This window comes from Polychytrium aggregatum, assembly GCF_025602895.1.
Source record: "Polychytrium aggregatum strain JEL109 chromosome Unknown BJ171scaffold_55, whole genome shotgun sequence".
Lineage (NCBI taxonomy): Eukaryota > Fungi > Chytridiomycota > Chytridiomycetes > Polychytriales > Polychytrium > Polychytrium aggregatum.
The window spans coordinates 147302-168215 of record NW_026516257.1 but is presented as its reverse complement, the minus strand read 5'-3'; the positions used below and the strand labels follow the sequence as shown (position 1 = coordinate 168215).

Below are 20914 nucleotides of genomic sequence, written 5' to 3'. Positions count from 1 at the left end.
ATCAGCAGCCACGGCTTGGTGGCCATGGCAGCAAGGGATGCGACAGATCTTCGCAGCAGAGTGCCGTCAGGCAATCAGATCGTCCGAGGAGGTAACATGCAGGCCGGCCTCTTCCACAAACATTTGGACCTGTTCGATGAAGTCGTTCGCGGTGAGTACACCGGGAGTTTGCGCTCCGGCTGTGTGGTCGAAGGAAAGCATGACATCCTACGCAAAGCACAATCCAACACAAGCCCAGCCCAGCCAGACAACACAAGCGACACAAACCCGTATAGCGCCCATATCAACAGTCCGCAGCGGCACGATCGATGGGTTCGACACGCGGATCTCGTCCTCATCGCCGGGCACCCAGGCCGATCCCTAGAAACGGAGGCAGCGACAAAGCGGTGAATCCATCGAGCTCGGTCTGAAACACACATATGCGCCATGACACGCAGTCGACTGGCGGCTCATCGCTGCGTGATATGCCCTGGCGCACATCGGCTGGATGCTCTACCTCACTGCCCATGCTGGCTGGAACAAAGTCCTCCTCCATCTCCACATGGATCCGGAAGGTGATGCCTGAGATTAATGATATGGGAGAGAGTCAACATAGCAGCCCTGGAGAGCCCGAGCACCCACACGCCGTTGCAGAGCGCACGGACACTTGTGTCGGACGTCTACCTTGCGGAAGATTCGACAGATAGCCCTCGCATGTGGCGAGCTTCATGAGAAAGGCCCGCAAGTGATCTTGAAGCTGGCTGATAGAGACACTGCCCTGTCGTCTGCATGTGGCCAATGAGGTAAGACGGCATTGACGAAAGAGTCCAGCCAGACGCCAGGGCAAGCAACGGCACGGCACTTACTGGTGGCCGGGATCTGGGCTGCGATTCGCAAGCGATTTGATCTCGAAAGTAAACCGCTCAAGAGCGGCGTATTTGTCTGAGAGGATCACAATATGGATCTTCTTGACAAGCCCCTGTGGTATGGTGCAGTCGCCGTCCCCGCTCACGGTATCAGTAGCTGATGTCGGAATGCGAGGTCATATCGACATCGGCCAGACCCATCTGCTTCGATGGCCAGGACTGCACCTTTTCCATATCGGGCTTCATTGCAGCAACTGCCTCGGAGATGTACGAATTGAGATCGGGATGCCTCGATCGCTTGACTGCGATCCCATACTTGCGACATGTTTCGAAGAGGTCTGAGCACATCCCAGGAGGTTGTTGATCGGGGCAGGCGTTCGGAGGCTGGGATGAGACTAAAAGCTAGGGTCCGGTCGCTCGGGACAAAGATCCACAACCGACGTGCACAGCTTGCACCGCACCGACCTACCCGCAGGATAGACGCCTCGGTGATAGAGAATGAAATGCACGGCGACTTCAAAGAACTCGCACAAGACGTCTGGCAAGCCAGGACATGCGATTGCGTCAGCTGTTCGCCGATTTGGCTATTCGTTGGAGGAGATACTCTGGCATGCAGGCTCATGGCAGACCTCTTGGCTGCGGATCAGCTCTTACCAACGATCTCTGTGGAGCAAAACCAGGACAGAACAAAGCAGCCATGTGAGTAGAGCAGAGCAGGATACTGCAGAGGGCGAACAGCACAGCAGGTTGCTGCAGAGGGCGAGGGAGCCCCATACCGACGTAGTTTAGCATCTGGGCTCCCGCCATGACGGGCGCGGGCTGAGCGAATTGATGCCAGAAGGAAACTCTGGAGCCGGACGCGGGAAGAAGGACAGCAGATCGAGCCTGGCCGCTACCGCCACCGCGATCGGATGGATGCGATCGGATGGATGTGATCGGATGGATGCGGTGTTGGCCGCCAAACGATCGGCAGTCAACGCGGGCAAACGCTTGGATGGCGCCGCAAGTGCGAGGATATATGATGGGGGCCGGCGATGCCGGCCTCGTTTGTCCACACCGCAACCATGACCAAGCTATCGCTCTGGCTTCTTCCTGCTCTTGCCTTTGCTGCTGCTGCCCAGACGCCCTCGAGCAGCGCCATGGGGGGTGTGGGCGACGAGCATGACTTTTCCACCAACCCAGCGCTGTATCAGGTTTGTGCCATCGCTGTTCTGGCGAGGCGGCCGAGGGGCGGCGACAACCGGCTCATCTTTGGTCGAAAGCTGAGATTCTGGAGTGCTGATCCAGCCGGTCTTTGCCACTGTCCGAACAGGAAACGCTCCTCCTCAAGGGCACCATCGAGAAGATGGTCCGCAAATACAATCGCCATCATTACCGCTTCAAGAAATTCGAGCCGTGGTCATATCGACAGCAGGCCGTCGCGGGCACCAACTTTCTGGAGAAGATCAAGGTCACCGTCACAGACCAATGCCTCCATGTCTGGATCTTCAAGGGCTTCGATGGCGTCTACACCGTTGAGTCCGTCGACCACGGCAACCTCTACCCTTGCCTGGAGCCGTTCACGGTCCTGCCTCCGCCCGAGTGACCAGGAAGTGCGCAACCGCAGCGTTGGAGAGATGGCGAATCGACGCTTGCTGCAGACTCAATCGTTGCGTGGCTGAATACAGTCCATCCATTCAGTTTGTACATGAACGAGGGCGGAGCGAGCCAATGCATGTCCCCGGCGGCCTGTCGCTTCCCGAAAGCGCTGCGGATGGCGTTTTTCGTCATGAGGGCTCGGCGAATGGTGCCAGCGCCTGGCGGGAATCAGGGGCGCGCGACGGTTTGCTTTGTACAGTAACAGCGCCAGGGGCTGCGCATGCATCGCCGCCCTGTGCCACCTTCATGAGCACAAAAATAGAGTTACAGTTTTGCCATCACGTGCACAGGCCCTCCGGCATACATATACCTCGCTCGCAGTCGCAGTCGTCTCAACCACACCCACCCAGCCCGTCCCAACACCAACCCACCTCACCGCTCCGCACGATCCACATCGAAATGGCCGGCATTCTCAAGGTTACTGTCCGTAAGTGATCGTGCAGTCGCTGGCATGTAGCGTGTCACGGCAACGATGACCGCAGCAGATCGCTGCGAGGCGATCGGCCGACTTGTCCTGATGCCATCCCCCTTGCCCTCTGCAGTCGAGGCCAAGAACCTCAAGAGCGAGGACCTCCTCGGCAAGAACGACCCTTATGTTGTCCTCGTAAGTCTCTGGGGGAGAGTAAAGACACGGACTCGCGATCGCACAATCGGCCGGGGGGATGTGTGAGAACGTCGGCGTCACTTCCCTGTCCGAGCCGATGTGCTGCTGCTGACGCTGCTGTTTGCTGCAGTGGGTCGATCCCAACCACAAGCAAAAGACCTCGGTCAAGAACCAGGCCGGCGCCCATGCTACCTGGAACGAGCAGTTCTCCTTGTGAGTATGAGATCTCTGGCTTTGCGACGCTGGACATGCCCTTCTCGTTCTTGCCACAAACGCCGCTGACTGACACGACCAATCTCCAGCGCCGTCAACCAGGACGACCACAAGACCCTCCACCTCACTGTCCTCGACCAGGATCTCATCCACGACGACAAGATCGGCTCTGGCTCGTTCAGCTTCAGCCAGCTTGGCCCCCAGCCTGGTACGTGGGCCCTCCGATGCACTGCGATCTCGTCCGCTCGGATGGCGTCTTCTGTCATCGCAATCCATATGAATGGCCTTTGTGCTGCCGCGCTAACACCATGTTTTGCTCGCCTCAGTCGACGTCTGGGTCCCCCTTCCTGCCCACCTTTTCTTCTCGCACGGCGAGGTCCGTCTGTCGGTCTCGTACCACAAAGCCTAAGCGCTCACTTTGTCGCTCGATCCCCTTCACCCTGTATATGTCGCTGCCATGCTTGATATGCGTAAATACACATTGTACCTACAGCCCCACAAACGAAGCGGATCACTCTGACGTTTGGGCCTTGCCTGGATCCCGAATAGCATTCGCTCGCCATAAGAGCCAACAGTGCGTGCGGTTGACTTTGGGAATGCATCGTGGGAATAAGGAAGGGATACCCTGGCCGCACGAAGCTTTGTCCAGATGGCCGAATGCAGGCTGGGGCGAGCATGGACTGCCACCCAGCGGTATATATGAGCGCCAGAATGGACCACTGCTTGGCGGTGATTCATCAGCCCCGATACGAGTCTCTCTCTCTTGGTGTCGTCGCACCACCAGAAGATCCAGAACCAGTATGAGCTGTATATTGAAATAGATTGCGACGTTGAAAGAAGCACTCTTGATCCAGTCGCTGCAGCACGTCGAGAGGAGCCATAGATGGCAGAAACAACAAAGTAATAACGCGCTGAGGTTGTCCTGCTGTGGGGCAGGCTACGATTCCAGAATCGGCTCGAGGAAGTTCAAGGGCACGACACCCTTGCGATCCTTTTCGTTCTTGGCAACGGCCCATCCGTCGTCCAGCACTTCAAGGATGGTAAGGATCTCGTTGGCGTGGATCGTGAGCTCGTCCATCTCTCTCGCCATCCGGGTGTGTCGTACTCGGCGCAGATCCTCCTCGGGCTGTGCCCGAACTTGAGTCTGGGGCAGCTCATAAGCCGGCGGCGGGACATCGCCGACATCCAGATGCGCCGGGTCTCGGATCGCTGCGAAACGCGGCGGCTCGTAGCGGTTGTTGGGGTTCAGCTGTGTGGTTGTGTATGATGTCACCGGCTCCCCGGAGGAAGAGGACGACAGCGACAGGGCAACTGGGGCGGGCCTGGTCAAAGCAGACAGGGCCACATCTGCAGGGCCGTAGGCGGCACGGCCATCCTTGGCAGGGAGAGGGCCAGGCGAGCGAGGCGATCTTGGGCTATTGCCGATGTTCTGGATGGGAATCCACTCATTCAGAGGAGCTTCGTCAAGCTCGACATGCTTGAGCACAGCCTGCCTGTTCTGGCGATTGATGCGGTGTCTCCATATCACAAACCCGATGATCACAACGGCCAAGACTCCGCCGCACGATGCCGCGACGGCATAGATCGCAGAGTTGTTCGAGGATGGTGGAGCAGGCACCACGATCACGGTAGGAGTGGTGGTGAAGATGACCGTGGTGACGCCGGAGACAACGGCGACGCTCGAAACCGACATCATGCTTGTGCTGGTGGCCATTGCTGTTTGGGACCCAGTCGAAGACGAGTCTCCAGATGTCGAGGCGGCGCCTCCCCCTGTGGTGGGGATTGTCGAAGTCTGGGAGTTGGCGCCATCAGTAGTGGGGAGACCTTGAGTTGTGGAAACGCCAGGAGGGGGTGGCGGAGGCGGAGGTGGTGGTGGAGGGGGAGGAGGAGGAGGAGGAGGAGGTGGTGGTGGTGGTGGTGGTGGTGGTGGTGGTGGTGGTGGTGGCGGAGAAACCCCATAGTTGATGAGCACACCACCGGCACAGTGGTTCGTCGCAACCTTGTCCTGGCAGACCTGGAGCATCCACAATCCAGGATTGGTACTGCTTGTCAGTGTCGTGTGTGGGGCCATGACACTCGCCATCAGGCCAAGTTGACTGCCGCTGTAGACAGTGAAGGTGCGCGTGCCGAGAGAAGAGTCCTGTGGATTGCCCCAGACGATGGTTAGGAGGTGTATTCGTCGGGCTCAGTGTTACAACGGCAGTCGTCCGAAGCGCCCCGAGACAATACGACGGCGGTGCAATCCGACGAGCTGGCCCGGTGCCAGTAGCGAAAACGAAGCACGGCAGCGACAAACATGGGGGCTGGATCGGTGCCCAGTCCTGCGGTGACCATAGTTGACCGCCGGGGGCGGCCAGCGACCGTACCTGCGGAAACAGACGGAGCTGCCATGTTTCGCCTGAGATGAATGTCGTCCCTGGCTTCCAAGTGACGGTAACGGGATAGCTCTGTCCGATGGCCCAGTTCTGGACACGAGCAAAAGGGCAAACGGACAAAATGGCAGGCAAGCGGTATTAATGTGAAGCCAAGAGCGAGACGGGTGCTTGCAGGACAAGTCCCCGGAGCCCAGGATGCCGGGAGGCTGTGGGGCCAGGAGTCTGAACAGACGAGGCCGGCCAGCCAACCAACCGCCGCCAGCCGCGGGCAGAGCTCGCTGGATCCATGCGGGGCACTCACCGTGTCCGGGACCGAGAGCTGGTCGAGGTCGGTGTCGAGTGTCTGGGCGGCCAGCTGCCCGGCTCCTGCCAGGAGCAGCAGCAGCAGCAGCAGACGGCAGACTCGCTCTCCGGCCAGCATTGTTGAGACGGCGACAAAGCCCAAGGGGGGGGAGGCCGGTTTTTAGCAGAGCGAGACTCGCCGGCTGCACACGCGCACCGATTCCCAAATCGCTCGCGCACGGGATTGGCGCCGCGACGGATGTGCCCAAGGAGCCGCCCTTGTGTGCTGCGCACCGTGGCGCAGCAGCGACGGCGGCGATTGGACAGCGCTCGGCCGTCACACGCTGCTGGGTGCCACAAACGCCAACTTGGGCAAGCCTTGCCAAACTGTGCGCTCAGTCTGTGCCTGGCTCCGCCACCCCAGGTAAACAAGGAGCCGAATGTACCCGAGCCAAAAACGCTTCGGTATCAGATGAGATCAGCCGCGCGCAGCTCTGTATGGACGGCTTTTGGGCTTGCTTGCCTGCTCGCCATCATAGCCGCATCTCCCCCTCGACGCCATGGTATTCTTCCAGGCAGCCACGCAATGGTGTATTGAGTCGTCAATATGCGCTCACAACGAGGCGAAATTGCCACCCCCTCGTTCCTCGTCAGCGGGGCTTGACCTGGACTCGGTAGCTGTCCTTGAAGTTGTCCCAGTCCACATACGTACCCTTGTAGTGCCGCTCGCCAGAGAGCGGATCGAATGCCGTTCGGCCGTGCAGCACACGTCGGTTGGCAAAGATCATGAGCTGGCCGGGCTTCAGCAGGGTTCTGTAGACAAGCCGGTCCGTCTCGATGATCTCCTCGAATTTGGCGAAGGCCTCGTAAAACGCCTCGACGTCCTCGGCGCGATCAGCCAGCATCGGCCCCATGAAGGGCGGGGCATAGTACACTTGCATGGGCTCGTTCAGGTCGGTGGTGGTGATGGTATACCGACGCAGATGCAGATGGTGGCCGTCGTTGTCGTAGTGGAAGGTGACGGGAGTCCGGGAAAGCACCTCGTAGCTCTTGGGGCTGGTGGCCTTGAGAATCTCAACCGCCCTGTACGAGTCCAGGAGAAGTGACTCGCCGCCAACGACGCTGTTCTTGAGGCTGTGGAGGAACTGGAGACCAGGAGGAGCCTCAAAGTACCTGGAAGGGGCCGGCTGTGTCAGCCATGGGTGTGAACACCACGCAGGACGAACAACATGCAGCACGCTCTCATATCGCCCCACGCGCATGCGCTCCCTGCAAAGCGATAGCCTACATCAAATCCATGTGGAGCCCGAGAAAGAGGTTGGTGTAGGCAATGTTCTTGGCCTCGGGGACACTGCGCACATCCCAGGATGTGCCGTAGAACGTCTCCCGGATCTTGCCGAATCTCTTGGCGACCTGCTCGATTTGCCGGTCGTTCTCGGTCGGCACACCCTCGAGAAAGAGTAAGCCATAGTCCTTCATCTGGACCAGCGCCTTGCGGAAGCCCTCGTCGGTGTTCATAAACTCGTCAAAGCTCAGGCGATGCTGGTCGACCGCGGCAAAGTCCGAGGCCTCCCACGTCTTGATCTGCAACGTCGGTTGCTGGAGCGATCGGGCGCGCGGGGCATATGCATTTTGCTTCAACCAGCTGGCCGTGAAGACAGACTCGTGGCTTTCGCTGCTGTGCTGACCCTTCAACGAGTTCTTATCCCAGACAATCTTCACCGCGGCCCCGTTTTCCGCCAGCTCCACCGAGCGAGGCTTGACGCTGTGCGGCACCTCGCCAGACGAATGCAGCTTCTGGTGGTTGTGCGGATGGACGCAGAGCGGACACTGACAATTGTCGCGAAGCCAGGGATAGTGGAAGGTGGAGCGGGCGATCGCCGGGGCATCCTTGGCCGGATGATTCTCGTTCAGGAGGGAGGACGCCGGGGCTAGCGAGGTCTTCCACTCGAGCTCGACGGAGGACTCGTGCTTGACAAGCGAGCGAATAAAGCGCTGAGAAAGGGGAGCCCTGGCCGCTGGACCAAATCGCGAAAGACGGGCGAGTCTGGCAGTCAGCATCGTTGCGGTAGACTGGGACAAAGGGCGAGCAAGACAGGAAGAGCCAAGGGGTTCCGGGAGTATGATCGAGACGGGCAGGCAGCCGGGCGAGCGATGGGGGATGAGGGCAGCCAAGGACGCAGATCAGAGGACAGTGGGCGATGCGGGATTTCATGCGCGGCTCGGGCCTGGCTGCCGTATCAACACCAGCGACGCAGGTCACATTGCCCGCATCACTTGGGCGCCGACAAGGCTTCCCGGACGGCCTGTGACTCTGGAGGTGTCGCTGCATGCGCAGATGAGCCATGGGGCATCATCACCGGCACCGCCGGCGTCGCTGGAAGTATCGATCGCACATGTCGGGCTGGGTCGATCGACAGGACCATCGTTTGTCTATTCACACGCATGCGCACCAAGATCGCTCATCAGTGCGCGAGAGAGACCCTGCGGATCCAGCTCGACTGCAGACCCAGCATCGGCCCCGGCCACCGGCTCTGTCGTGCCGTTGTGGTCCGTATCGACGGTCGCTTGCTCGCCCTCGCTCTCATCCAGCTCGCCCTCCTCGGCTGCTTCATCTGTATCCTCCAAGGGCTGGTCGGCCCCATTGACGACAGACGCCCACCTGTCCAAGACGTATCCTCCGGGTGCCGGCGACGGCTCTCCGGATACAATCGTGCCTGGCACTGCGAGCGAGGAGGCATATACCAACAGCGTCGGATACTCGATCAGATGCTTGCCAGTCAGGAACTGCTGCACTGTTAGTGATGCGTCTGCCAGATAGAACTGGGGAGTGTTTGCCTGATGATAACAAGAATCCAGAGTCAGCGCGAGCGAAAGGCCGAGGCAGACGCATGCCATCGACACCGCATTCATCTGCGTCGACAAGTTGCTCTGCGCCGGGCAGTCCATGTGCTGTCTTGGAGAACCGCCCATCGCCAAGCACGACCACGGCGCTCGCAAGCAAACTCGCCAGCGTCATCCAGATAGACACGCACCGGCACGTCGACTCGCCGCATGAATATCCTGAGATTCTCGAGTCCGGCTTCGCAATAGAGCTTCAGCTTGTAGCGCTGGAGGGCATTGTCTTTGCCGCTCTCTCCAAGATGCTGCTTCAGCAAGTCGGCGAAGGTTGATGTTTCGCGCACCCTGTCGGACGACCAAGGCGGGCAATATTGAAGATGCAGCCCAGGGATCACGCCGATCGTTGGTCAAACAACGGAAGCCGAGGCTGCGGCGATGGCCGTCTTGCCATATCGACGGACCGTCCTCAGCACTCATGCAGGGATATCCTACCGGTGTTGGATTATTCGATGATCGCAGTCGACAAACAGCCACTCAATCGTCCAAGAGAACGAGTTGAACCTAATGCGAATCCGACATCAGCCTTGCGATGAACAGCGATAATCTCGCTTGTTCTCGACCCAACGACTGCCTGCCTGCCTAAAGGCAATGCTGCGTCTTCGATCCACTGGACCGCTGGCTCCGTACCTGGTGTTGAACTTTGAAAGATTCGACTCGTGGCGGCGCATGCCTGCCGACAGGAACCGGATGAACATCCGGCGAGACTTGGCTCCCTTGAGCATCAGCTGGTATCTGAATGGCAGCCTTGGCCTGAGGACAGCCCCGGCCTGATCTCGGACGGCGTTGTCGGTCACCCGTGCAATCTCCTCGAGCAAACAATAGTCTTGGCATCCCGTAGCAATAAAAGTGTCATAAGTGGGACTGGGGGCGATCAAACGACCTTGCTCCGATGGTCGGTGCGCCTGCAGCTGCGATGCGACAGCTGGTCCGGCGTGATTGCTGGTCTGCCGGCTTACCGCTCATCATATTGTCCTCGTTGTATTCCGACATGGGCACATACACCGTCCGATTGCGTTTGCCGTCGCAGCCAGTGAGTGTTTTGTGCTCGCGCGAACATGGCAGCGAGCAGGTTTTGCACAGACATCCAGGGCACTTGTACTGCAGCAGAAGGCATCCGAGCACATTAATTGAGCTGCGCTGCGAAATCACCCCGGATGATGCGCACCTCTGGGGCTGTCGTTTCTGGGTGCCGATCGCTGCACAATCGAGACGATCTGTGATCTCGCGACGATTCCTGGGAGCACGACCGCATACCTTGGATGCCGTGGCATGGCAGACTTCACAGAGATTCTCCTGGGCCTCAGCAGCAACGTCCTCGCTGCGGTCTTGTGTCGGGCTGCTGGCGCCTGCCGGCTCTGGGGGTGTCGCTGCCGCACCGGTGGTCTCCATGCTGCCGGTTTGGTCGTTGGGCCGGTGTGATCGCAACTAAGGCAAGAGCGGTTGATCGGGCGAACCAAACTCAGCCAAGCACGTGCGAGGCTGTCAGTGTTGCTCACATGTCGGGCGCCGAGAGCCGCCGAGAGCGCTCTCGCCACGGACCTGGCCTCGCCTTGCTGGGTTGAAATACGGCCTGGGCATCGCCGACGCTGATCCCATCGCCCCAGAGACATCGACGGCATCAGCTCCATCATCCCGCCACTGCGAATCCCCTTTGAAGCACCCGGACACGCTAGAAACACCCGCCATGCTCCGCGTCGTCCAGAAGCCCCAGCGACTCTGGTGCGCTGTTCTCCGCTGCGCCGCCCCGTGTTCGTCGCAGGCTTTCGCAAATGATTCTGCTTCGTTGGATGCGTATCGTCGGATGCATATCGCCCCATGCCTGCCTCTCTGATCTAGCATGCTGTCCCCATGTGTCGCCGAGCAGTCAATTGGGCAGGCTGGTCAGAATGCCTGCTCTCCAGACAGCCGTTCTTGGAAATGCCAAAGCCGTTCCCGCAGGCAGCCAACGCCCCGCCATCCCTCTCCAAGCACGCGCGGCTATAGTTCGGGCCTTTGGCACTTCGGCACACCTGGAGGTTCGTCGCAACCTCGATCGCAGCACCGGGCTGGCATCATCGACAATTCCAGTGCCCCTCGGCTCCTTTGCATCTTCCCGACTGACGCCTTGAACGCATCAGGCTCCGCAGAGGCACTCTGCGGTCGTGTCCAGCGACACCAAGAGCCAAGTCACCGTCGCCTATCCCGATGGCAAATCTACCTCGTTGTGAGTTGACAACCCTGATTGCGCAACTTGTGTATCAGGCTTGCTATGCGAGAAGCTACCAAGCCATGCTCACTCGGACCGGCGTATCGATGTCGTCGGGTAGCCACGGCATTTGGCTGCGGGACCATTGCCGCTGCCCACAGTGCTTCCATCCCATCACGAAACAGAGACTCTCAGATACTGGCGAGGTAGATGACAGCATGCACATCCGTTGCGCTGCGTTGGCCCTGCGACTTCGGCAAGCGCTGTTCATTCATTGGGATTACTGACTTGCTGTGAACCAACGCGTCACATCGTTCGATTACTGGTAGTTTCCCTTGGACATCAAGCCCCAGAGCATCGAGATTGTCGGAGACAAGGACCTCCGGATAGTGTGTATGTTGTCAGAGGGCGTCTTTGATTCGCGTTGAAGCGCCAGGCGAAAGAGTGCGACGAACAGCATTCAGCAGAGGCCCAACCAACCTCTCTGATCCTCAGCATATCGGATGTGATGGAATCACTAATGATCGTAAACACAACTGCTGCCAACTACAGGGCCCAGCACCCAGCACGAGAGTGTGTTTTCCCTTGAATGGCTGCGCCAGCACTCGTACTGGCCCAACATCGGCACTGCCAGGCCGGCAATCAGGTAGGCAGCGACATCCACCTCTTGGCACCAACAGAGACACCCGCTCTATGGAAGCATTTCGTGTGTGCGCACACCGTGGCGGCGGGCTTACGGCCTCTGGCGTATACTGTCATTCTCAGGGAGAAAATCCTCTGGAACGCCGAAACCGCAAATACTTTCCCGCGCGTCTCCTACGAGAGCATCATGGCCGGCGACCAAGGCCTCGCTGAGTGGCTCAGAAACATTGTGAGTGCCTCGAGGCTGCATCCTATCGTCTGCAAAAGTCGCTCAGCATGAACGAGCAGCAGTTTCCTGCACAGCATTTCGTGCATATCCAGGGTCCCTCAACAAGACATCGGCATCATCGTGGGAGTGCCAATCCGTCTGCGATTGCCGATACATCACTCTATTCCTCTCACTGCTCCCAGCTCGCTTTACGTGCGCACAGTCCGTGTGAACAGGACCATTGACTTCATCCTTATCATTTCGCTGTCATCAGGATGTATACGGAATCGGATTCGTTGAAGGCGTCCCGCCCAACGCCGAGGTGCTGAGAGAACTAGGAGCTACAGCAGAAGTGTGGCCCACTTACACTACAAAACTGATATCCCCCCCATACTGACTCTTCCACTCGACAACGCTCAGGACACCGAAACGCTCGCAAAACGAATCGGTATCATTCGAGAGACCCACTATGGTACGCAGAGCGGTGTGGACTGTGTTCAATCAAAACGGCAGCACCCTGTCCAGCAGAAGAGCGTGCTCGACCTGCTCAGAGCTCGTGTTCCAACTTGCACGGCTCCTGTCAGTCGAATCTAACCGCCTTGGCGATGTCTGCGTGATCCAGGTGGATTCTGGGATTTCACTTCGGATCTGTCGCACGGAGACACAGCCTATACCACCATCGGCCTCCCAGCACACACGGACACGACGTACTTTACGGACCCCATTGGGTGCGATGTCGCTTGCAACATCATCGGGCAGCAGCGCCCTCCTCCGTTTGCACCACGAGGCCCTCGAGACGGCCTGCATTTCAGCGACTGCATATTGACGTCCTTTCCGCTGCTAGGCTCCAGACCTTCCATCTGCTCGCCCATGAGGGCACCGGCGGCGAGTCCATCTACGTCGACAGCTTCTATGCTGCCAAGCTGCTCAAGGAACAGCACCCCGAGCATTACGAGACTCTGTCGACGGTGCCGGTTCGTACGCACTGCGCCGGCGACGAGGACGAGCTCCACTTTTCGACGCCAAGTCACCGCCCCATCTTCGGACTCGATCCCATCACCGACGAGCTGATCCAGGTGCGCTTCAACGAGCCTGACCGCAGCATTCTCAACCACATTCCCGGAGACAAGGTCTACAAGTTCTACGAAGCACTGGCGGTATGGCGGTCGATCCTGACCCACCCCGAAAGCGAGTTCAAGATTGCCCTGAGGCCTGGAACCGTTGTGGCAGTTGACAACTGGCGGGTGCTGCATGGCCGAACTGCATTCACGGGCTATCGCCGTCTGGTGGGCTGTTATCACGGCTGGGATGAGCTGCAGAGCCGCATCCGGGTGGTTCTGGACAAGAGCCAGCTGAAGGAAACCGTTTGAAGATTGGCGCGCTCTGGTCGCTGGCAGGGCGACAGGCAAGGCAGGTGCTCATGGGCGATGGGCGGGTATGTATTCAGGAATCGAAACAAAGTGGCCAGCCTTAACCCCAACCCGTTTCGTTTTGGACATGGTGGGGCTGGATGGACTGAACCGACGAGCCGGCTCCTCGCTGGGTCTTCTCGGCGAGAGCAAGCGAGAGCAAGCGAGAAGAGCCCGTCACAGCTCATGCGGATTGCGGGGACGGCGATCTGCAGATCGCTCGTTCGTCGCCATCTGGGCCAGCTTTCCCGATGGCATCCGAGAACATCGTCAACGCCGAAGGCACCAATGCCCTCGACATCTATTGCCCACGCCCCACCTGCCACTCCATCGTGCTGAAGCGCGGGGCTGCCCGGAACACCGTTGCCAACACCGAGGATGTGGTATGAACCTCGCCTGAGTCATGCGCATCTGAACTGCGAGACTGAGCAAGCCCGGAGCATGCCCGGAGCACCAGAACGATGAGGGATGCGCGGCGGTGTATTCCCGTCAGCGGCAGGGAGATATCGTCCAGCAACCGGGAGCGACCCTGTCTTACTGACGGACCTGCGTTGTGCTCGCCACAGACCCTCCCTGCGCTCTCCTCACCCCTGCGTCCAGGTCAAGAGTCCGACACCAGTGCCGCCGGCGACGGCTCGTCCCCCTTCTTCTGGAGCGTCGCCAACATGATGGTCTTTGAGAACGTCGGGTTCTCGAAGCCTGTGGCAGATCTGGAGCGCCTGCCCGAGGCCACCGCCCAGCTGGTCGGCCGGTTTCTGTGCTGTGCTGATTGCGACGAGGGGCCCTTGGGCTACGAATCCAAGGCAGACCGAAAGCTCTGGATTGCATCGGACAGGGTGTCCTATCGATAGATCGGTAGCGGTGGGCAGTGGCCCCACAAGTGGGAGTCTGCGTACTGCCGCCAGCCCATCGCTGATGCATGCACGGACGTCTCCAAACCCACCAGGGCTTTCTCTGGGAGCTCGCCCTGCGGGCAATCGAGCAGCAACAAAGCCCTGTTCGGTGCGCTGCTGCTCCTGCAACTCGAGAATACAGAGTTCGATCTATTGACGCAGCGATGCAAAAGCCACCACTCCAGCAGCTCGGCAACGGGACGAGGCGAGACCAGATCGGACAGATGCTGCAGTGTCGACAGCAGCTATCGCCCCCTGCGTGCCTTGCGGATGTACTCGTGGATGTCGAAGCGATCCTCCTGCCACTCGCCGTTGTAGATGCACAAGACGGTCATCCGCGGGTGGTAGTCGAGGTCGGGTAGGAGCTTGGGAGTGATAAGGAATTGCTGCGAGGCACCGTCGCGGCAGGCCACATTGACCATCTGGCGATGGATCATTCTCTCGTTGCGCGGGTCCATGCCCTGGTTGATCTCGTCAACGACCCGGAACGGGCTCGTCGACAGGCCCTGCAGCGCCATCAAATAGAGAATGGTGGACACGCTGCGCTCCTGTTGTGCCAAAGCAGTTGTCCGGGGGTCAGCCACGGCGTCGGATAGGATGCAAGACTGCTCGGCAGGAGCAGAGCGACTGCCGGATGTCAGCGGAGCGGCAGATCCACCGAGCACTTACACCACCAGATTGCCGGAACCCGGTCAGCACTTGCAGCTTTTCGGTGTCTCGAAACTTGACCAGGATCTCGACTCCCCACTTGCTGTAATCCTCTTCCTTGCCTAAGGCGGCATGCATAGCAGATGTCGACGATGAGCGGCGGGGTCGCTGAGCTGGGAGTCTATCGGCTGCATGCACAACACCACTTACGAATCCTGACTTCGCCGACGCATCCGATTTCTGTATCCATGGAAGTGAATCGCGTGCGGGAAGCGAACATACTGGTCATTAGTACCGAGATCGGGGGCCGACAGCGGAGCACTGCGATGTCCTATGCGGCGAGGAAGCGGACGTACCAAGGAACGAGTCTGAGAACGTCTGGCTGATCTTGGTGATGAGAGCCTCCAGCTTCGGGAACCACTCATTCTGTGCAACAGGCCAGTGAGAATCAGAGGCATTCAGCGAGAATCAAAAGCGTTCATCGGGGGCCGGCGTTTGCGGCAAGCGACTCTGATTCCAAGCGACATGCCGGAACACAACCCCCAAGGCATTGTGCACGACGCAGCCGTACGTGAATGTCATCGATGCCTTGAATCATGTCGTGCTGTCGCGATGTGCTGGAGTCAAGCTTGGCCTGGAGGCGATCAATCTGGCAGCGAAAGTAGCACAATATGGTGGGGGTCAGCACCATCGTAGCATGGATCCAGATGCTCTGGGCTGCAGCAAAGAGTACGCTCGATACCGCTAGCAGCGGAACACACCTCCTGCTTGCGCTGATTGAACTCGTTGATGACCCGCTGATCGACGTGGACCATCTCGGCAAGGGCATTGAGCTCGTTCACTTTGAGCTCCAGAGATTCCAGAGGCATATCACGGTATTTCTGCAGGAGGGAACACGGATGAGCAAGAGGCGATTAACACCCGAATGGGAAGGGTATGGAGCACGCATTCATCGGTCGGCTCCAGCCTTGGAGAGTACTCTGCTGCCGCAAAGCACGATACGACACCAATCCAGAGTAGCTCCATGTCACGCACCCTTGCTTGCGACCATCTCGAAGGCGCTCATACCTCTCGCACGGCATCCAACTCTTCCTGCGTAAGCTTCCGCTTCTGAGCAACGCTCCTGAAGGCATCGCGCTTCTCTTGAGCTGCCCGCTTAAACTCTTTCAAAGACTCCTTGGCTAGTTACCGTTGTTGCCAACGGATTGCACGAAAAAAGGCGTCGTTAGAGTCGGGCTGGCTGGTCCATGTTTCCAGCAAAGTCATGGGCGCACACTGCAGGCGCGAGCCGACATTGACACTGACCTTGAAGCAGTTGATTCGTAGCGTCTCGACATGCAACCCGGGCCTCCTCGAGTCGATTCTTCACATTCTGGAAGTTTGATGCCGCATACAGCATCCCCAGAGACGATTCGATCAGCTTGGTAGAGCCTTCGTTGCATTTCTTTGTCGCAATCTGTCGCAAAGAAGCAAAAGCAATAGATCGTGTCAATAGTGATAGGACTGTAGCTGCCGCAAATGCACAACAAGCAGTCCGGAAATGCCAGGCGCAGCTTTTTGGCGGGACCGCATCGTAAATGGCATCGACGATCTACCTGTAGCCGAAGCGACGCCTTGGCTTTTTGCTTGGCTGCCTCGAATATCCGCCGCTCGAGATCTTTGAGCTTTTTGGACTGATCCGATCGCTGCTGATTCAGATGCTCCAACGACGTTTCATCAGATTCTGGATTGAGGAATGCAGGTGCGTAAGACGCTGTAGTTGCCGCAACGACCTGTTCCCGAAAGCTCCGCCCAGCACCAGGCGGCTGTGAATGCAGCCTCAAATGGATGGGATGAGGCACACCGTACTCACCAAGCCTCAGTTTGGCATGTTCGTACGCGGACTTGACGCTCTCGATCCGTCGGCGCTCGGCCCATTTGAGTTTCTGGCGAGCGACGCTGTATCAGTGGCCATGCAAGGGAGGATGCGTCTATGACATGCCCGACGCAGCTATGCAGTGGAAGGGACAGCGGGCGGACCAGGGACTCGCTCACCTGGTCGTTCTTGAGGGTTTCGTCCTTCTTGCGCAACTTGGATTCCTTTGCGCCAAGCTGCTGCATCTTGGAGCTGTTGGTCTGCAGCGAATCGATCAGCTCGTCCATTTTCCTCTTGATCTCGGCCTTTTGGTTCGTATCGACTATCCACCAATGGGGTTAGGTATTGACAAGGTATGCGGCCAGAGGGTGTCCAGGCAACTAGGCATCCAGGCATCCAGGCATCCAGGCAACGACATACATCAAGCCAACGACCAGGGCACCCGCCCGCTTGGCAGCACCCAGCAGGCGTGAAACTCACCCGAGTGAATCAGATACTTGGCTGGACGAAGCTGGCTTACGGCTGTTGTCGACTGGCCGTAAGCAAAGCGCGTGTGGTACGTCATATCACCGGCAATGTAGCGTGGAATACCCTTGTGGTTCTGGACCCGCTCGTGATCGACGCTGTTTGCAGACAAGCTGACGGGCTGAAAAGCAGTGTGTATCCGAGGAGGGGAGACGATGCGTCAGAAGTATCCAGCACAAATCGAGCTGGTGGGAGCAACCAACGACCAGGCTCAGTTGCCATCGGACACTCACCATCCGATGGATGTTGGAGAGATGACACAATGCCTGGATGATTTCCGGCGGCCCCTGGATGTAGTCGATCAGATAGCCATCGAATCCGAGGGAGCGAATCTGTGATGGTGGTCGATGCAACAGCCCGCAGCACCAGTCAGTCTCCGTGTTCGAGCCGAAATACAGCATTGCATCTTCTGATGGGGAGGGACATAGCATACCTCCTCTACAGGAACCGTGGGGCTGTAGTCGCGGTCAAGGACGCTCTGCGCATTCAGCGAGTCGACACGCCAGTGGTGCTGGTCGTTGACTTCACCACTAAACTTGCGGTAGTCATCGGTGTTGAGGGCCACAAAGGTCTGCGTTGCGGCAGCGGATCAGTTTCGGTAACTTTCTTCTGAGTGAGAGCATCGGTCTGCTCGCACGCGCGAATACAATGCCGCCGCGCACCTCCTTTCACTGAAACACACTCCTGACCAGCCCGCGCAGACTGGCGAGCCTGAAGACTTACCAAGCTATACCGCCCAATGGCAGCCTCGATGATTTGCGCGTACTCGGGCTGCGTAGCCTGAACTTCGAGGATGATGGGCAGAAAGATCTTGGACCGGAACTTGGACTGATTGTGCTTTAGCCAGTCGATCGTGCGCCGGACGTGGACGAGATAGTCGTCGTTCTCGATGATCTGGATCTTGCGGTTCTGGATGCTGTCCATGTCGTCGAGTTTGCGCTGCATTTCCTCGCGAGCCTTGCGGATCCGATCAGAGTCGGCATCGATCAGCGCCATCTCGTTGCCGATGCTTTGGACGTCCTTGAAGTTCTCTCTCAGCTCCGTATTGATCTCGTCGATTTCGCGGGCAAGCTCCTGCATCTTTGGCGGCTCATCACCACTGGGCGAGTAGCCCACTTCGAGAAACGCCTCGCGTGCTTCGTGCACCTTGGCCTCCGACCGCTGGACAGAAAGCTCGAGCTCTTTTCGCCGCTTTTTGCGCTCCTGCTCTTTGCGCTTGACACCCTCGACGTTTTTCTTGGAGGCTTCGTAGTCGGCCGTGGCCGTACCGAAAGCCTCGAGCGACTCTTGCATGGACGACACAAGCCGGTCGTACTCGGTTCGCTTGGAGTTGTCCGTGCGCCGGGATTGGTCGTTTTTGTCCTTGGCTGCGGTAAACTCGGCTTCGGTCGCCGTGAGCTCGTTCTGGGTCTCCTGTTGGTGGGTCTCGAGGCCGCTCAGCTGGGATCTTTTGCTTTGGTAGACCTGTGCGGCCGCCTCCATGGCGCTGTGAGCGAGGAGATACTCGACCCTGCTGACCTCATCCAAAACCTGTTCGCGCTGCTCGAATCGGTGAACATCGGCTTCGATCGTGGCATTCTTGCTCTTCAGGGCATCGAGATTTGCTTGGTCTTGCGAGACCGTCTGGCCAAGAGGAATCGAGTCGGTAAGCTCGCCCGGAGCCGACAACAAGCGCTACACTATGGATGCAGCCACATAGCATACCACACCAAAAGACCGCTCTTCGTTCTTGAGGTTGATGAGCTGCTGATGCCACTCGAACAGTCGTGGGTCTCCAGCGGCCCGCTCAGTCTCCTGCAGAAGCTGGGACGAGTTCATCTGTGCCGCGACGGGTCTGGAGTAAGCCAATCGGATCAAGAGCCGCATGCAGGGCAGACACAAAGTCCAGCCACACACATTACCAAGCCGGCAAGTCCGCAGATGCAAATGCAGCGGCGCCACCATGTACATACCTTGGCAAACTCGCAAACCTTGTCCTGGGGCAAGAATTGGCTGCAGGTCGCCGTGGGTGTGCATTGGAAGCAAAATATAGAAAGTCAGTCACTGCCTGGCGTGTGAGTCGATGTGGAGGGCGGTGCAGCGTACCATAGATTGTCGACCTGGATCTTGAACGACAAGACTGTCTCCTCAACGACCTTGGGAGTGACAACCGATCCTGGAGGAAGCAAGAAACGAGGTGAAAACCGTCGTGGGTCAGCTGCACGACTATTGCCGCTGTGCTCGGCGTATCCCAAACATGCTTTGGGCTGCCGATCGGCCAGAGTTTTGCCGCACCATTGATCTTCCAAGTGGTTTGGGTCGAGACCTGGCCCGAGCTGCCCTTCTCGATCTTCTTGAAAAGGCGGGTGATGGTGACGTTGCCCCGTCTTCGAGACCGCAGCTCAATCTCGATCTCAGCTTTCTCGTGGCCATGCTTGATGAACTCGTGCAGCTCCTTGGCTCGGCCCAGTACCTGAGAGGAGTCGAGGAGGAGGATGCAATGTGCATATGTGGGTCGGCAACAGGCTCAATACAGCACGGCCGATGCGATCCACACGGCGATATTCGGGTCCCGCCCTGAAGAGAGTAGAGGCCCGAATGGTGCCACCATCCACCATCCACCATCCACCATCCACTTGTGATCCGGCTTTGCCAAACAACTTTCGGTCTAAGCACCACCCCGATGATAGCAGCGACGTCTACCAAAGCAGGGCCTGCAACCATAGCGAGAATGGGAACAGAGCACCCGTCAGCCGCTTTGGGCTTGGCTTCATACCTCAGGCTTCCCTGCAAGTCCCAGTGCGAGGGCGCAAACGATCGTGCTCTTGCCAGCGCCGTTTGGGCCGATAACCATGTTGAGATCAGGTCCAGGGAAGAACTCGACCAGGTCGTAGGTAAGGAAACATTTGAGCTTGATCCGCACGATCGATCCGTCCAAGAACCTGTCTCCGGTGCACAGCGACGATTATATGAGTGCACAACCGAGCCAGACAAGGCAGTGAGATCGCCGAGGATACCGTTTGGGTTGAGTTGCATTGGGTTTCGATGGGTGCGGTCGATCCGAGCCCATCCCGGCAGAACGAGGGAGGAGACAGCGGGGTTAGCAACCGTTAGATATCAGCCTCGGTGGCTACGGCAGCCGACAGGAGACTCAAGCTTGCTGCAGAGCGGGACGCCGGGGCTTCACCTGTCCTGGTTGTAGGGCGATTTGGCCGATCGGTCCGTGCGGGAGCTCTGGATGATGGCCCGCTGCTCAGCTGGCGCTGGCGTCGATGCCGCCTTGCGGCGCTTTTCTTTCTTGACAATGTCGCCTCCGGAGCTGGCTTCGGGCTCGGGCTTGACTCTGGCCGGCAGCGAGGCCGGCACGGCGTCATCCTCCGGCTCGGACTCAGATTCGGGCAGCTTCAGGTGGCGCTTGCGGGCCATGGAGAGCGTTGGTGTGGCTCACAAAGGAATGATGGACAGGGTGGCAGACCAACGGCTCGCTATCTGCTCTGGATAGGTCGCGGAAGGCAGCAAGGTGCGGTCGTCTGGGCTGCGGGGTGCAGGCTGGTGACTCTGCGAGAGCAGCTTGGCCGGGCAAGACCGATGGGAGAGCAAACCCGAAGCAGGGCAGAAAGCGGCAGGAAAATCTCGCGCCCGCTGTGCCACGAGCAGACAGCTCCCACGATCCCCGCTCCCCGCTCCAGATGGATACGGCATGTCGACGATC

At 58.7% G+C, this 20914-nt stretch overlaps 9 protein-coding genes across 9 annotated transcripts; 4 read left to right on the top strand and 5 right to left on the bottom strand.

Annotated features, from left to right (window-relative positions):
- Positions 1-66: 66 nt before the first annotated feature.
- BJ171DRAFT_586695 (DNA-binding protein) lies at positions 67-1652 on the bottom strand (the record flags this gene model as incomplete). Its single annotated transcript, XM_053114406.1, has 9 exons — positions 67-129; positions 268-360; positions 497-561; positions 664-764; positions 846-958; positions 1071-1183; positions 1315-1383; positions 1500-1508; positions 1622-1652. 9 exons carry the CDS (start codon positions 1650-1652, stop codon positions 67-69), a joined length of 657 nt encoding a protein of 218 aa, XP_052962657.1.
- A 104-nt stretch (positions 1653-1756) lies between these two features.
- Positions 1757-2539, top strand: BJ171DRAFT_248702 (uncharacterized protein). The gene has a single exon (XM_053106669.1). The coding sequence runs from the start codon at positions 1880-1882 to the stop codon at positions 2504-2506; it is 627 nt and encodes a 208-aa protein (XP_052962656.1). The 5' UTR covers positions 1757-1879; the 3' UTR covers positions 2507-2539.
- A 284-nt stretch (positions 2540-2823) lies between these two features.
- On the top strand, positions 2824-3802 carry BJ171DRAFT_524312 (C2 domain-containing protein). Its single transcript, XM_053112576.1, has 5 exons — positions 2824-2910; positions 3026-3087; positions 3218-3300; positions 3390-3508; positions 3627-3802. Exons 1-5 carry the CDS (start codon positions 2883-2885, stop codon positions 3707-3709), a joined length of 375 nt encoding a protein of 124 aa, XP_052962655.1. The 5' UTR covers positions 2824-2882; the 3' UTR covers positions 3710-3802.
- A 170-nt stretch (positions 3803-3972) lies between these two features.
- BJ171DRAFT_524311 (uncharacterized protein) lies at positions 3973-5161 on the bottom strand. The gene has a single exon (XM_053112575.1). The coding sequence runs from the start codon at positions 5012-5014 to the stop codon at positions 4238-4240; it is 777 nt and encodes a 258-aa protein (XP_052962654.1). The 5' UTR covers positions 5015-5161; the 3' UTR covers positions 3973-4237.
- Positions 5162-6526: 1365 nt separating this feature from the next.
- On the bottom strand, positions 6527-8152 carry BJ171DRAFT_463956 (uncharacterized protein). The gene is made up of 2 exons (XM_053108537.1): positions 7246-8152; positions 6527-7130 (listed from the first exon to the last, which is right to left on the bottom strand). Exons 1-2 carry the CDS (start codon positions 8016-8018, stop codon positions 6608-6610), a joined length of 1296 nt encoding a protein of 431 aa, XP_052962653.1. The 5' UTR covers positions 8019-8152; the 3' UTR covers positions 6527-6607.
- A 68-nt stretch (positions 8153-8220) lies between these two features.
- BJ171DRAFT_524307 (uncharacterized protein) lies at positions 8221-10306 on the bottom strand. The gene is made up of 6 exons (XM_053112574.1): positions 10113-10306; positions 9815-9956; positions 9486-9681; positions 9291-9359; positions 8993-9143; positions 8221-8795 (listed from the first exon to the last, which is right to left on the bottom strand). Exons 1-6 carry the CDS (start codon positions 10245-10247, stop codon positions 8391-8393), a joined length of 1098 nt encoding a protein of 365 aa, XP_052962652.1. The 5' UTR covers positions 10248-10306; the 3' UTR covers positions 8221-8390.
- A 123-nt stretch (positions 10307-10429) lies between these two features.
- BJ171DRAFT_524304 (Trimethyllysine dioxygenase) lies at positions 10430-13374 on the top strand. The gene is made up of 11 exons (XM_053112573.1): positions 10430-10577; positions 10723-10873; positions 10976-11061; positions 11165-11249; positions 11373-11436; positions 11596-11689; positions 11809-11914; positions 12168-12215; positions 12314-12365; positions 12516-12621; positions 12738-13374. Exons 1-11 carry the CDS (start codon positions 10543-10545, stop codon positions 13261-13263), a joined length of 1353 nt encoding a protein of 450 aa, XP_052962651.1. The 5' UTR covers positions 10430-10542; the 3' UTR covers positions 13264-13374.
- BJ171DRAFT_524303 (Mss4-like protein) lies at positions 13375-14333 on the top strand. Its single transcript, XM_053112572.1, has 2 exons — positions 13375-13685; positions 13869-14333. The coding sequence occupies exons 1-2, from the start codon at positions 13554-13556 to the stop codon at positions 14151-14153; spliced, it is 417 nt and encodes a 138-aa protein (XP_052962650.1). The 5' UTR covers positions 13375-13553; the 3' UTR covers positions 14154-14333.
- On the bottom strand, positions 14334-20815 carry BJ171DRAFT_463948 (uncharacterized protein). The gene is made up of 21 exons (XM_053108536.1): positions 20390-20815; positions 19979-20144; positions 19498-19675; positions 19309-19378; positions 19176-19215; positions 18928-19041; positions 17947-18846; positions 17657-17794; positions 17457-17555; positions 17179-17344; positions 16878-17020; positions 16696-16768; positions 16439-16566; positions 16149-16299; positions 15912-16024; positions 15605-15724; positions 15415-15492; positions 15200-15269; positions 15054-15083; positions 14865-14965; positions 14334-14743 (listed from the first exon to the last, which is right to left on the bottom strand). The coding sequence occupies exons 1-21, from the start codon at positions 20626-20628 to the stop codon at positions 14441-14443; spliced, it is 3420 nt and encodes a 1139-aa protein (XP_052962649.1). The 5' UTR covers positions 20629-20815; the 3' UTR covers positions 14334-14440.
- Between the last annotated feature and the right edge of the window lie 99 nt (positions 20816-20914).